Consider the following 14,299-nt stretch of genomic DNA (forward strand, 5'->3'; position numbering starts at 1 on the left):
ACCAAGCGTACAATGTATAAGTACACATTCGCGACAGCCAGGTTTGATGCCACGGAGCACACACAATCTGCGTAAAGAGATGAGATTTGGGTTCCCAGTAAGCGGCACCTTCCTGGCAATGAAAATTCTCTACTAACTCTATAAGTACCGATATATTCGAATGGAATAGGACCAAGGCATGTCCATCTATCGAGCAGCCGTTCAAACCCCAATTTTACAGTCCTCTCGCCGTTCATCGTCTTCTACAAATTCTTTACCGGCGGCTCATACCGTGGCAGCTTCTTCGTCAGGGTCTAGCTGGCATTGCATAATTTGCCCAAAGTCCAGGACGACCCTCTCAATGTTATCCTAAAACCTCGCAAATTCCTTTCTCAAGATGATCTACACCTATTACGGGATCCGTGTACGCTCGACGTCCGGGTGTTCATAAGTGGGTTCATTGCGATTCTCTTCAAGAACCGCTCCGATATCAAAGATTCCTGGCTCCATGATGGATTTGCAGACAGTTTCAATTGCTTACGCCTGCGGTACGACATCCTCCAGGATGTGTCAGATGGCAAGTCCTTCTTTGTGACGGGTTTCAACGTCTCAACAGGGAACAAAATCCGCAGGATAGGGACGAGGGTATCAACATGTGCACAACAAGCTATTGTTGAGGGATCCCAGTATCTCTGGGATAAATATCTGCAATCCCAAAGTGTCTCTATCCTATGGAGGACAGAGTATGATAATGCCACCCTAGCTGGCATCTCCGGCACAGCCTGATGCCTCGGTTTGTTTTCAGATAGAACATTTGTTCCAGAACTTCGAGACGCCGCTATGCTCCCCAGCTGCCCTTAACGAAGATCATCGCGGTCCACCAAAGACGGATGTTACAGGATTTCGTCTCAAAGGTGGATTTCTTTTACCACCAGATGTGAGAAAATGCCAGATTCTTTATGATCCGCCAGAGATACCTGCTGGCTCTGCAATGTTCCCTAGTAGAAGCGGACTGCTGCGGGGCTGAGGAGGAGACCACTCCCTCGCCTCAGCAGTGGGTTCTCGAGGAGAAGCTCACCGAGGATTTCCAAAATATCACCAACCGTGAACTTGAGTCGGGTGGTGGACCTTCCTTCGCCGTGTTCAAGTACCTCTGCTACAGTGCGACAGCTAGTAGCAAGAAGGCATTCATGAGAATTTACTTTTAGGTTCCCAACCCCGGAACAGAGTCCCAGCTCCCCCAGCTTCGACAACAATAGGCAGCTCCACCCCGTCAGCATTTGGAGCTAGAAGCTTTGAAGAAATTCAGCGAACAACACTGTACTGTGGTCCCAGCTCTCCTCGCCTAAAAGAAGGAAAGCAAGGTATAGACGGCATATTTCCTGCTATAGTAGTAGTAAGACAGCAAGTACCTACAATTTGTATGTAAACTACTAATAAAAATAAGTCCCTTTTATCATATCATTAATAACTGCTCAATCAACTGCTTAAGCATCCGCTTGAGAAACCACTCGAGCAACCATTTGAGTAACCACTTTAGTAACCACTTTAGTAACCACTTTAGTAACTAGCCTATAGCATGTAATAGAAATTATCGTCTAGCAAGATTAGGCCTAGTCTATATTTATTCTACCGGTTAGATTATTCTACCGAAGTTAGCCGATTACTTTTTCACCGCATTGAAACTAATGATTTTGGAATAGGAGAAGAGAACGTTCACGTGACATGCACATGAGGCTATGATTTAATTGCGGAGCGAAGCAAAGCAATTATTGGAAGAAATTTTCGCATTGGCCCATCATATCTGTAAATGTTCTCTCCTGGTTGGCATATGGTGGAGCAGTCCTTAATTTGAGTGATTCGGCTAACCTAATCATCCGTGTGCTTGTACAAAATTTCACCCTCTTTACTGGGTCTTGAAAGGGTTCATCGTTCCATTCCACTGTCATTGAGAGGGAATATATCTACAAAATGGGTAGCAAAAAAGAAATATGAACATACAACAGTGAGGATTCGCTGGTAGTCACCCACCCAACTACTAACTCACCGGCGTGTGGCTTAAGTACGGCTGAGCGGACGGGAAGCCCTGTTTTCCACACCCTATGGTCGTATGTATCAGGTTGTGTGGGACAGGGAATGTTGTTGTTCAATAATTTAGGAATTGCAATCAATCCCTGGAATTGCACCGCTATGAAGGAACTGTCCAGCCGCGAGACGGTGTGTTTTGGTGAGAAGCTACGCGTCGGCCGAAGACTTGCTGAGAGTAAAGATGGTTGCACCCAATTGTTGACTGAGCACGATCGTAGCTTGGCCAACATCACTGGCAGCATCGTGAATGAGTACAGATTCCCCGGACTGGAGAGCAGCAAGACTGGTCAGGGCGTAGTAGGCTGCTATGAAAGGCGGTGGAAGTGCAGCAGCTTCTGCCCCTTTCACGCTTTCGGGGATCTTGGCTATGCTGGTATAAAGCGCCTGTGCTTTTTTTTGGTGAAGATTCCCTGGGCAATTCCTACCACACGGTCTCGTTGAAATACCTGGACAACGTGGTGGACATGGTCATCTGTCCACTCTTCCGTATCCATTCCAAAATCAAGGAGGATATGGCTTGACCGACTCGCTCCCTGTTAGGATATTATGGTGCTTTAGCATTGAAGCGCTCCTACGGGATAGTGCTCCAGGAATCTCGAGCCGAAATGCACAGCTCCCATAGCTTAGACGGGCTGCTGGCGTCTCCACCCACCGACAGACCATGCCAATAATGTGCATCGGATATAGTCCTTGTTTGAGGTTTAGGCATGTCGCATCGAGGCACATCGGGTCTAAAGTCTATTGTCATTGTTCGTTCTTTCTAGGTTAATTGCTTGAACCGCACCCTGCTTCTCGTGGAATAGGTATGAACGTCTATGGTGAATATTATAATCCTATCTGTCATCTCATTATCTCCATATACGGAACCTTGGCGACCTCTTCAATTTTCGGGGCATCATTTATCCCGCGGTTGCACCTTGTTGAGGCTCGAAACCTTTCTATTGGGTACCTAGTACTGGGTACCTAGGTACAGAAACTTCCAGTTTAGGTCAATCGATGGCCAAGACTACGCCATTTTAGCTATAGTCTTCTTTATCGGATGGAACTTACGCCGACATTCATTAAAAACCCGCAGTTATACTACCCCGTGGCGGTCAAGCTAAACTTTAAAGGGGGCGACAAGGATGTTTATGGTCAGACTAAGTCTCACTCGTTCAGCCAATTCAGTCGCTCTTCTCCAATATTTTTATAGTAGTGGTAGAAAGTGGTCCTCGTCTTTCGATTACTCCATGTTATATGTGCAGGTGTAGTGTACTCTGTACACCCTGTAGCGACGATCGGGGGGACTTAGCTTTCGGCTGCTCCCGCTACGACAATCCAGAGTTCCTAAAATGATCCCATGCGTCAGTTTTAGACTAAAGCCTTGCAACCAATCAAAGCTCCCCATTCAAATTCAATCTACTACCCCTGCTCCTGCTCCTGCTTGTTTCTTTTTTTCTTTCTAGTAGATCTAGAAGCCGCAGCTGCTCTGATTATAAATCCAATCCGTAGTAATGATGTACAGAATACATAGGAAAGGTTCCTGTTCGCTGTTTTTACCATGAGAATTTGTATTTTACCTATTTGACTGTGATAACTATCACCTCTCCTGTCATGGCTGCCCCTAACGACCACATCTTCGAAAAACCTTCCTTTAACTCTGTTAACAATATTGATAGTTCGCCAGCTGTAGATTTCAAAGTGTCTGAAAGTCCAGTGGACGCAAGCAATGAAGCTGAGGCTGCACCGAAGCTGTAACTCCTATGCCCTTTCCAGTTCGCCTTAGTGACGTTTTCGTTGTGCCTTCATTTTTATTATCACTCTGGTAGGTAACAATGCTTAAGTGCATATATCTTATCCTATACAAGCCATAAACTAACCTAATATTCCTCATTTAGGACAGTACCGTCCTGGCCACAGCAGTCCCCATGATTTCGGACCAGTTCAATTCTATCAAAGATATTTGCTGGTACAGTAGTATCTATTTTATGACCACATCCATCACGCAGTTACTATATGGAAAGCTCTACACTTGGTATCACATTCAATATATCTACAAAGTGGCCATACTATTTTTCTTGGCTGGCTCGGCCATTTACGGCTCGGCTCCAAACTCCCCAGCCCTGATTGTCGGCCGTGCTGTGGCAGGAATTGGATGCTCGGGCTTACTGGTTGGCACCTTTCTCTCGTGCCATTCATTGCCCATCCGAAAAAGGCCCCTTTGTTTATGAGATTGATCGGTGGTACAATGGGCATTGGATATGCCACTGGGCCGCTGATTGGTGGCGCATTCAACGAGAATGTCACCTGGCGATGGAATATGAGTTACATCGATTACTGTCCACTGTGGGAATTAAACCTGCTTCGTAACCTGGGCTAACCCGGCTACGATGGTCTAGTTTTACATTAATATTCCGGTTGGTGCGTTCAGCTATGTCATTTTCCTACTATTTGTGCACTCACCCAAGCTCCAGGCGCAGCTTCATTCTCTAGTTGAATTCCTCAAGGGATTCGACTTCATCGGTCTCATTACCCTGATTGGAAGCGTCGTCTGTCTCCTTCTCGCGCTGCAATGGGGTGGGACCACATATGCCTGGGTAGTGGCAGAATCATCGCTCTACTCGTTCTTTTTATTCTGTTGGGAATTATATTCGTCGGTCTAGAGCTCTGGCAGGGTGACAAGAGTATGCTGCCTGGACGTGTGCTCAAACAACGCAGTGTCGCCGCCGTTTGCCTCTTCTGCTTTTGCTCTAGTGGTGCCTCGTTCTTGCTGCTCTATTACATTCCAATGTATGTCTTATTCCATTACATTCCATGTCTTGCATGACGCGACAGAGCCGACTCGCTAATGAATCTACAGTTGGTTCCAAGGAGCTCCAGGGACGAGTCCCTTCGGCGCTGGTGTGGACACCCTTCCTCTGGGCATTGCCAATGCCCTATCCTCGCTGCTTGGTGGTATTCTAATCGGACCGCATTTGGCCATTCCTCATTTTTGGTTCGAAATTTATTTCCCTCGGGGCAGGTCTGTTCACCACATTCACGATCGACATCGGCACGGGAAAATGGATTGGGTACCAAATTCTCTTCGGCCTTGGCATGGGTGTATGTGCTCAAACGCCGGTTATGGTCGCCCAGAATGTGCTTGATTTGGTGGATATTCTTATTGGGTCGGGGTATTGTGTTGCTAGAATCTATCCTACCGGAAGGGGAAAATGATAAAGCCATAAATTACTGCCATGTTATTGATAGTGCAATCTTTACTGGCGTTGCTCAATCCCTCTTCATCAACCACCTAGACCAAAACATTGCCAAAACAGATATCCCCAGTATCGACACTAGTCAAATCATGACCGGAGGTGTCATGACTCTGACCAACGGGTTACACGGGGCAGACAAGATCGCCGTCCTAGACGCTTTCAATAAGGCAATGGTGGATATGTGGCTGTTGCCATTGGCTTTGTGTTGCATTAAAATTATTGGTGCTGTGATCGTCGAGCGACGCAAAATTCGGGGACGGGAGAAGGAGACTAAGGAGTCAGCGTCCGCCCCGGTATAGGTTTCAGTCTTGGCATGATGTACTGTATCATACTTTCGACTTGAGATTGGTTTTGGATAGTCATTGATGGTTTAGAATCGAAAGAAAGAAATTTAACTTTCATGAAAATTCTTATTCCTGGATAAAAAGGGAGGGCACCAATATAGATTATCAATTGCTACGTAGTTCTTTCCTGATCAACAGGCAAAACCAAAGTTAATGAAATACTATAGGACTAACGCGAGATATACAATGAAAAGGTTCGAAGGTTGTAATATAATAATTTGATGTTGCGGCTTAGGGCCTACTGGTTATGTCCTCCCATATTGACATCTCATAATAATTTCTTTCCAATGCCTCATGCCTTGGGGGTTTGAGAGGAGAAGAATAGTCAAGATGCGAAGAGGGACGAAGACTCAAGGATGTGGATCATTTCCATGAATTTTATGATATTCGTGCACGGATCAATTTTGACACATAGATTGAAGCGCCTCGATGGGAACCACAATATCAAGAAAGTCAAGATGCTCGATAATTTTGAACCAGGTGGATTGATGTCGGATTACAATAGTCGGTCGCTTATGCGGCCTCGTGATGTCTTTTTAGTAGTATTTTTGATGTCTTTTTCCAGATAAGCTTTCCCCTTTCAGGTTTCGTAGCTAGAGTAGTAAACCATAGGGCAGATCTTTCTATGTATAATTGTGCAGGGTTATAATGCAAAAATGGCATATTATACCACTCTAAATGCACTACGTCTTACGAGTTTCAAACCTCCTTGGGTTTTAAAGCGTCTGCTCTCCGACGATCCTTCGATTTTACGGGCATGATAGGCAAATGCCTAGACTTCCTCCTTACAGGATTGGTAATGATCATCGGGGCCACGACATACAATACCTAGGTACTGTCACAAGGCAGATCTAATATCGATGGAAAGAGTCCATTTGACTCAAAGATTAAAGCCAGAGAAAAAAGGAAGAAGAAGAGAAGAAATGACAGAGAGAACGATCCAAACAAAAGCTATGTCGCAAACTTATCTGATCGATCTTCTGCTATGTATCTCCCACGGTATGATCTGGTATGTATTTAAGGCGCCCCACTATATATTACAACAATAGGGTTATAATTATACTTATCTTTAAGTTTAACGGCACAGAAATCTACATTAAACTCAAAATACTACTATTTATAATATATGTACCTTCGTATTGCCGTAAAAGTGGGTAGCATAGATTATTGAAGGAAAATAGTTCCTTCAATGACATCGAACGGAGTTGATCAACATGCTACGTGATCCCCTGATAACAATTAGTCATATTATACGTGTATTTCTATGTAACTATTCCCTAACTATTCTGAGGATCGAGGAAAAACAATGTCAATTATATGTACCGTTTATATAAGAACACCACATAACTAGAATACGCAATTTGCATTGCGTTAGAGCCTACTCACACTGCTAGGTGCTTTTGATCCAAATAAAGGTTATACTCCCTCGCCAACTTCTCTGCACAAATTGCACCAGTGACATACGCAACGGCCTGCACATGCGCATTTACCAACACCGGCACAACCGACATATCCGCGACACGCAAATTCTCAATACCTATCACCTTGAAATCCGGATCCACGACCGCGTTCACGTCATCCTTCATGCCCATCTTCACTGTTCCTGTCATGTGCCAGCTCGACGAAATATTCTGCCGCCAGTACTCGAGCAAATCCTCGTCTGACTCACCCTTGGGCATTGCCAGCTCAGCCACGTTGTCCTTGGTATAGGATTCGTGCTTGGCGACACGGAATGAGTCGCGCAAGGCCTCGATCGCGAGTCGGCGATCGAATGGGTGGGCCAGGAACTTGGGGTTGAAAGAGAGCGGAGAGTCGGGATCTGACGACTGCAATGTGACTTCTCCGCGAGTCTGCGCATTGAACAAGAAGACAAGTAGACAGGAGTAATTCAACGCCTCATCCGGGAAATCTGGGATGACCCAATGAACGGGAAAATGGGTGAGGACCTCGTAGTGCGGCACGGTCTCCTGTAGAAGATACTTTTGTTCGTCTGCAGGGAGGGCCTTGAATTCCGGCGAGGAAGTGAGCTGCTCGGTCAACTTGAACCAGCCAATGCCCAACTCGCAGGCAAATTTCGCCCAAGGTCCTGTTCCGTCTTCTTCCCATTGCTTCTGTGCGACTTCCATTGCGGCTTCATCGCCATAAAAGGCCTTTCGGTCTGTGCTGGTTTCTGTACGAGTGTTTACCATCGGGACGAAGCAATGGTCGCGAAGCCCCTGACCAATAGCGGGTGCATCGTGGACGACGGGGATTTTGTATTGCTGGAGTTGGGCGGCGGGGCCTATGCCTGAGTGCATCAGGATACGAGGGTCGTTCAGCGAGCCGGCGGATAGAATGACTTCCTTTGTGGCGAAATCTGTTCATAATTATTAATATCTGGGTCACTCGCAGCGAAGGTAGGTTTTCACATTTATTTCCGTTTGATTCAACGCCCACAGCCTTTTTCCCCTCGAGGAGGACACGCTGCACAGGGGCTCCAGTAACAATTGTCAAATTATCCAGTCTCTCCTTGACCAGATCCCCCGCTGTCGAGCGCAAGCCCTTATGCGCCGAGCTAATCAGCACCGACATCCCAATCGGATTTCCGGAATTATGATCTGGGTTCAATGGAAATCCAGCCTGCTCGAAGACATCCAAGAGGTCTGTTAAATCCCGTTCCCACTCCCGCGCAAAGCCCACATGCAACGGGCCCTCGCCTCCATGATTCTCCGTCTTCGGAGCCACGTATTTTCTATCTATGCCCTCCGGAATCTCACCATGGAATGTCTCCAGATCCTTGAACTTTTGCTGCACACCTGTCCACGCAAAAGCGTCATCGCCAACAATTCTCGCCCACTCCTGGTAATCATCGCGTGCGCCGATAGTGTACACGCCGAAATTGATGGAGCTTGACCCGCCCATGCACAGGCCGCGACTATAGTCGATCTCACGGTTGTTGCAGTCCGCCTGCGGAGCAGTCTTGAATCCCCAGTTCATTGACTGGTCCTGGAAGGTCAGCCATCGCTGGCCGTCGACGCGAAGGTTGCGATCATCTTTGTTGTCACCTGCTTCGATGAGGAGGACACGGGGTCTTGCGGTGGAATTAGCGAGGCCGGCGGCGAGGGCGCAGCCGGACGGACCACCTGCAAGACGGATTAGGGATAAGGGCTAACGAAGTTAGGGCATAATGAAGATCACTCACTCCCGACGATGATAAAGTCAAAGGTGGACATATTGCACTTTGTGAAACGATGTGGATATCAACTGGGAGTGAACCGTGGAAATCACCAAAACGTAAGTACCAAAATTTGGAAATTTGGAAATTTGTGTTCAATTATTGGGAGGAAACGAAGAATAAATACGTGATTTCGGAGAACAGCGGAGGACAATAGGGGGAGAGGGGGGCCTATTCCCAATGTGGTTATTTAAGGAATTCTTGAAGCCCTATATCACCTGGACAAGCTGTTTCATGAATTGGCCAATGATACCCTTGGTAGTTGGCTCGTCACCACGGATATCCCCACAGCGCGTGTAACGGGTTCCGAAATCTTTCCGAAGGCTGAGCCGTGGGTCGGGACATTATGGCTCGACCTTACGGAGCCCCACCGCCCCACCAAGATTTGAGTTTGATCGGCTCCATACGGGACCTCAAGGCAGGGCTGGGGTATACTTTTTGAGTTCAACTTCCCCTTTCGGCTTCTACGTCCGAATCTTATTAATTTATATCACAGGCAAGTGTCAGTTTACCGGCTTGCATAGCCTTGTAATTTTCTACGCATCCCTGGTGCGTAATCCTCAATTTCGTAATCCCCTCGTATCAGCCTCCCGCCCGTGTCGGACTCACGGACCGTCGGCCACGCACCAATTACAGATCTACCCCTCTTAGCGGGGTGGATTTTATGGAGCCGGTGGGACGACACAAATTTACAAAATTACACAATTTACATGGATGATCCTCCAGGGGTAGGCTATTCGCACTATGCGATTAGCCTGGCAAGCTAGTCGCACAAGTTTATAGTGTAAATCCCGACTCCGTATATTCTGGAGATTCTAAGCGGGTCGGTCTGGCTGGGGCCTTTCTTTATAATTCTCTCCAACTCCCGCTTTCATCTTCCGTTATTTTGTCCTTTGGTTTGCTGACAACTGACGACTCGCAAGAATGGCCGGTAACGTCGAAGCATGGACTTTGTTGTCCTTGGCTTTGATCATAATATTAGTCCGTGTCGGGGTACGATGGAAGCTCGTCGGACCGGCCGATTTCCAACTTGATGATTATCTCATGCCATTGGCGGGAGTAAGTTGCTTCACCTGTCCTGTAAACACCATTGAAAGAAGTTATAATTAACATAATGCTTTTTGACAGATCCTGTTCGTACTTGAAACAGTAGCAGCATACCTCGTCGGTGCCAAATACCAGGGCCTTACTAACAGTTACATGACGTCTGAAGCTCGAGCAGCTCTTGACCCCAATTCGACTGAATGGGCTCACCGTGTTGCTGGCTCCAAGACCCAAATTGTTGGATGGTCATTTTACACGGCTATTCTCTGGCTGGTTAAATTCAGCTTGGCAGTCTTCTACTCTCGATTGACGTGCGCTTCACATACCACCTTGGATATAACGAACCAATGCGCTAAGCATATCACAGGACTGGTCTCCAACATCTTCCTACCAGAGTTCGACTGGGGTATGTCCTTCTAATTGTGACATACCTCGCAGCAGCGTTGTCGATCCTACTGTCATGTCAGCCCTTCCATGCATTTTGGCAGATCTACCCCGACCCCGGCAGTGAGTTACACCACAATCAGATATAATCCATAGTCTTCTTACCTTGATATATTTACAGAATTCTGTCAGCCAGCCAACTCCCCCGTTTATGTTTTCGTCATCGTGATACTCAACATTACCACGGACATCTACCTTCTCTCAATCCCCCTGCCTCTTCTTTGGACTGTCAACATCAATCTGAAACGAAAGATCCCTCTTATGGCTCTCTTTTCCGGCGCTACATTCGTCATGATAGCGGGAATTATTCGGGCGGTTACAATTATGAAGGTACGTCCCATGCAATAATAGGATTCCCACGCAGAAACACACACACCTGTGATTTACGCATATATCTGACATATGCACTATAGTCCAGCCCCGACGGCGCTGAAACCGGCTCCAAATGGGCCTGTCGTGAAACTTTCGTCTCAATCGTTGTCTCTAACCTGCCCATCATTCAACCACTTATCCGCAAGGGCTTCAGGAAGATTGGTCTCTCCCACGTCTTCAGTTCCTCGGGTAAAACGTCGGGACAGCCATACCAGCTCTCCAGTCGAGGTTTAAAGAGCTTGACAACCCGCGGCGAAGGCGACACCAAAAAGAGTAAAACGAACGCTGCCGCGCCAACGCATATGCAGACCTCCGCGTGGGGCAGCGATGAGCATATCCTCGCTCCATCTGAGCCTTCCTCCAAGGATATCACAGTTGTCTCCGAGACTGTCGTGCATAGTGAGCCCTGGGGCTTCCAGGGGCCATCTGGGGCGGGTTGTTCGACGACGCCCCCGAAGGAGTGGAATAGTCAGCTATCGCATCGATGAGAGCCACATATACGACATGGGCTGTACTTTTATAATTGGTTACATTAGATCCTTGATGCATATATGGTCATATGAGGCAAGGCGTATGTAAATAATTGATGGGATGGATGATTGTGCATATTAGATGGCATTGGAAATATTGGGGCTCTCTTTCTTTATTTCTTTCTTTATATAGTAATTTTCTTATAGAATGACACTCTTTTTCTTCCCTACATTACTAGGTCTTCACACTTTCTTGTGCTAAAAAGCCCTGTAAACAGAAATTCACATTCTATTTCACTATCACATCGTCCCACGCCCTATGTCATAACTAAATAGCCTCTATTATCCCCAAACTTCCATTACTGGTCCACAAAATCCGTTGCATGTTCCTTGTACAAAGTACTAGAATCCAAGATCTCTCCAGTAGAGGACCTCACAAAATCAACTTGCAAGTGTTGCTCATCCAAAAACCTAAGCGTACTGTAGCTATAGTCATCCGCATATGCAAACTCCGTATAAGCAGGCTTACTGCCAACAGAGCCCAGACCCTCAACATTACCGGGGCCTCCAGCAACGATATACATGGGGGCCTTGGGGTCCTCCATACCGTTGGGATCGGCGGTACCATTGACCACAGGCATGAACCGCTGCGAGTTGTGCACATGCCCAAAAATACCGATGTCAACGCCGTACTGGTAAAGCAGGCCCTCAAACGCCTCTTGGCAGGGACTGCAGACGTTCGACGATCCTCCGGTTGAGTACCATGGCCTGTGTCCGGCGACGATTAGCCAAGGTGTGACAGACCGGTCGACGGAAGCGAGATCGGCCTTGAGGAACTCGATCTGTTGGTTCGCAGTGCCAAATGGCCCGCCGTTCAGCTTGGCGGAGCCACCTTGGCCGCTTGGTGCATTTGGGAAATCCGTTTCGGTGTCGATCATCACAACGTGGGCCATGCCGTATTCGAAGGAATACCAAAAGGGTGGGTTGGAAAGGCTGCGGGCCGTTCGGGCCAGGGTTTGGGCCGTTGGGTTTGGTGACGACGAAATAAAAGACTGCGGCATGGTTTTCTCGTACCGGTGCATGAACTCGGTGAAGTTGTTCTGGCCTTTTGGGCAGAGGCCGTTCAAGTATGGAATCTCTGAGCAGTCTGCTTCGTGGTTTCCCGGGCTGGCCATGTAGAGCTTGCGGCCTGCGATCGGTGCTAGTTGGTCGTAGAATTGTTCGATAATAGACTCGTAGGCTTCTTTGCCGTCGAGCAGGTTTGCGAATTTAAGATACCAGTCGTCGGCGTAAGCGAAATCGCCTGGGTGGATGACAAGCTCGTAGTCGTCTATTGTTTCCGCGAGGCGACCAATTGTGGTGTGGTTCAATTCTGGCTCGATGACTGGAATAGTGTCCTTTTTTGTGCTTCTTTTGCTTGTGAAGCCGTCTTTGCCGTAGACACCAAGATCAATGATCACGTCCATGGTGAATGCAGTTCTATCGCCGGGCGTGCGAGGGCTGAGAAAATGGCCTATGGTCGAGTTGGTGGAGTCAATCTTGTAGTAGTAGGTTGTCGCGGGGGTCAGGCCTGTTAGGACTGCAACATTTGACCACGTCCGGGAAGGATCGTAGGTAGTCGACGAGGATGAGCAAGCTTTGGTATTCAGGTTGGTTTCTGACAAGCCATAATTCACACAACTTTGATTCAGCTGTTCATAGGTGTTCCAACCAACCGACACAGCTAAAGATGAATAAGTCAGTCCTCTCCAAGCCCACTATATCTACCGGTCTTCTTACCATTAGGTCCATAGACTGTCAATCGTTGCTGGAATGGTGTAGTCAAGTCCTTCGGGATCTCAGGATAATTGACACCAGCAAAGGCGCAGCTAGCCACAAAGGGCAGCAATTTGAGCGATAGAATTCCCCCCATGACCGAATAATGTTGTTATAAATGAGTCCCAGAATCTGAAGTCTCAAAACTACATCACAAAGATTATATGATTTAGCTCTATATATACTTTCGTGTCTCGGCGCAGACACCACAAGCATAACATATTTGCATACGATAGAATGCAATTAGGGCCAATCATGTCTGCACGTCGCTCACTCTGCAGATCGTTATTATGCATTGTCACCTTAACCCACAGCGTTGTAGGATTAGTGTAGATATGCGGAGTAATAGAGAGCGAAAATTCGGAGATCGACCAACTTTCGGCAACGGGTGGTTATATATCGGAGGAGATTTATTGGCCGACCTGGCTTAGTGTGCACGTGTACAAACGTGATAGATCAGTTGGGTTTCCGGGGAATGTAGTTAAATTAGTTAATTTGCGCATGTGATTGCTTATACTTTTGATGAAATGTATATTTCTTCGCCTTGAAAAGACGTATAGGTAGCATGAAAAGAAAGAAGAGTGATAGAAGCCGACAATAATAGTGATCACTGGCCATATGACATCGGAATTCTACCAATTCGGGCCGAAAAACGATATTAATCTAATTGGTATGCCCAATAGATTGAGGGAAATCTCTAAGAGGGCCCATGATAGATAATAGGAGAAGTAAACACGTGCAAGGATTTGCTCGCCTGACAAACCAGGCAACAATTTACCCCTTATCACGTGCCTGGTGTGCCGAGGCTTTTCTAAGAGACAACAAACTGAAGACCGACTTCCCTCAATTTCCCCAGTGGATTTGTTAGAGCCTAGTATTTGCAGGTTTATCGATCGGGTTGACCTTGCTACTATTGACGCCAGTTCATGTGACTATTGGTGCCACTACTGAAAAAGTTCATTGTGGATATTGTGGCTCTTGGAGATTGCCTGGCAATTATTCCCGATACTACAAGTACCATTGTTCGGTAGCTGACCGTCACCTACGGAGTAGAAATTCCCCCGCTTCCTTTCAACTCCATACAACATACATATCTGCACCGACATATCCACACGCGACCCACAAGCGGAAACCATAGAAGTTCCAATCGCGGAGGCATGATCTTGTATCATATTGTGGCCGCCTAAACTGGGAACTTTGATGATTTGCAAAAAGCATTCCGCCTTGCCCAAGAAAAAAGAGCAACTACTGTGGTCGGCCCGATAATGCGGACAATTAGTTAGCAAATTGGAA

General features: G+C 47.0%; 5 protein-coding genes across 5 annotated transcripts; 3 read left to right on the top strand and 2 right to left on the bottom strand.

Annotated features, from left to right (window-relative positions):
- Positions 1-938: 938 nt before the first annotated feature.
- LCP9604111_9655 (uncharacterized protein) lies at positions 939-1,187 on the top strand (the record flags this gene model as incomplete). Its single annotated transcript, XM_039077933.1, has 1 exon — positions 939-1,187. The coding sequence occupies one exon, from the start codon at positions 939-941 to the stop codon at positions 1,185-1,187; it is 249 nt and encodes an 82-aa protein (XP_038924354.1).
- A 3,431-nt stretch (positions 1,188-4,618) lies between these two features.
- Positions 4,619-5,602, top strand: LCP9604111_9656 (uncharacterized protein; the record flags this gene model as incomplete). The annotated part of the gene is made up of 4 exons (XM_039077934.1): positions 4,619-4,836; positions 4,907-5,001; positions 5,069-5,219; positions 5,296-5,602. The coding sequence occupies 4 exons, from the start codon at positions 4,619-4,621 to the stop codon at positions 5,600-5,602; spliced, it is 771 nt and encodes a 256-aa protein (XP_038924355.1).
- A 1,427-nt stretch (positions 5,603-7,029) lies between these two features.
- On the bottom strand, positions 7,030-8,859 carry LCP9604111_9657 (GMC family oxidoreductase; the record flags this gene model as incomplete). The annotated part of the gene is made up of 3 exons (XM_039077935.1): positions 7,030-8,003; positions 8,056-8,769; positions 8,829-8,859. 3 exons carry the CDS (start codon positions 8,857-8,859, stop codon positions 7,030-7,032), a joined length of 1,719 nt encoding a protein of 572 aa, XP_038924356.1.
- Positions 8,860-9,785: 926 nt separating this feature from the next.
- Positions 9,786-11,209, top strand: LCP9604111_9658 (uncharacterized protein; the record flags this gene model as incomplete). Its single annotated transcript, XM_039077936.1, has 5 exons — positions 9,786-9,920; positions 9,990-10,216; positions 10,273-10,412; positions 10,471-10,679; positions 10,763-11,209. The coding sequence occupies 5 exons, from the start codon at positions 9,786-9,788 to the stop codon at positions 11,207-11,209; spliced, it is 1,158 nt and encodes a 385-aa protein (XP_038924357.1).
- Positions 11,210-11,550: 341 nt separating this feature from the next.
- LCP9604111_9659 (purple acid phosphatase family protein) lies at positions 11,551-13,103 on the bottom strand (the record flags this gene model as incomplete). The annotated part of the gene is made up of 2 exons (XM_039077937.1): positions 11,551-12,914; positions 12,971-13,103. 2 exons carry the CDS (start codon positions 13,101-13,103, stop codon positions 11,551-11,553), a joined length of 1,497 nt encoding a protein of 498 aa, XP_038924358.1.
- Positions 13,104-14,299: the final 1,196 nt, after the last annotated feature.

This window comes from Penicillium roqueforti (genome assembly GCF_015533775.1).
Source record: "Penicillium roqueforti strain LCP96 04111 chromosome Unknown scaffold_55, whole genome shotgun sequence".
Taxonomy (NCBI): Eukaryota; Fungi; Ascomycota; class Eurotiomycetes; order Eurotiales; family Aspergillaceae; genus Penicillium; species Penicillium roqueforti.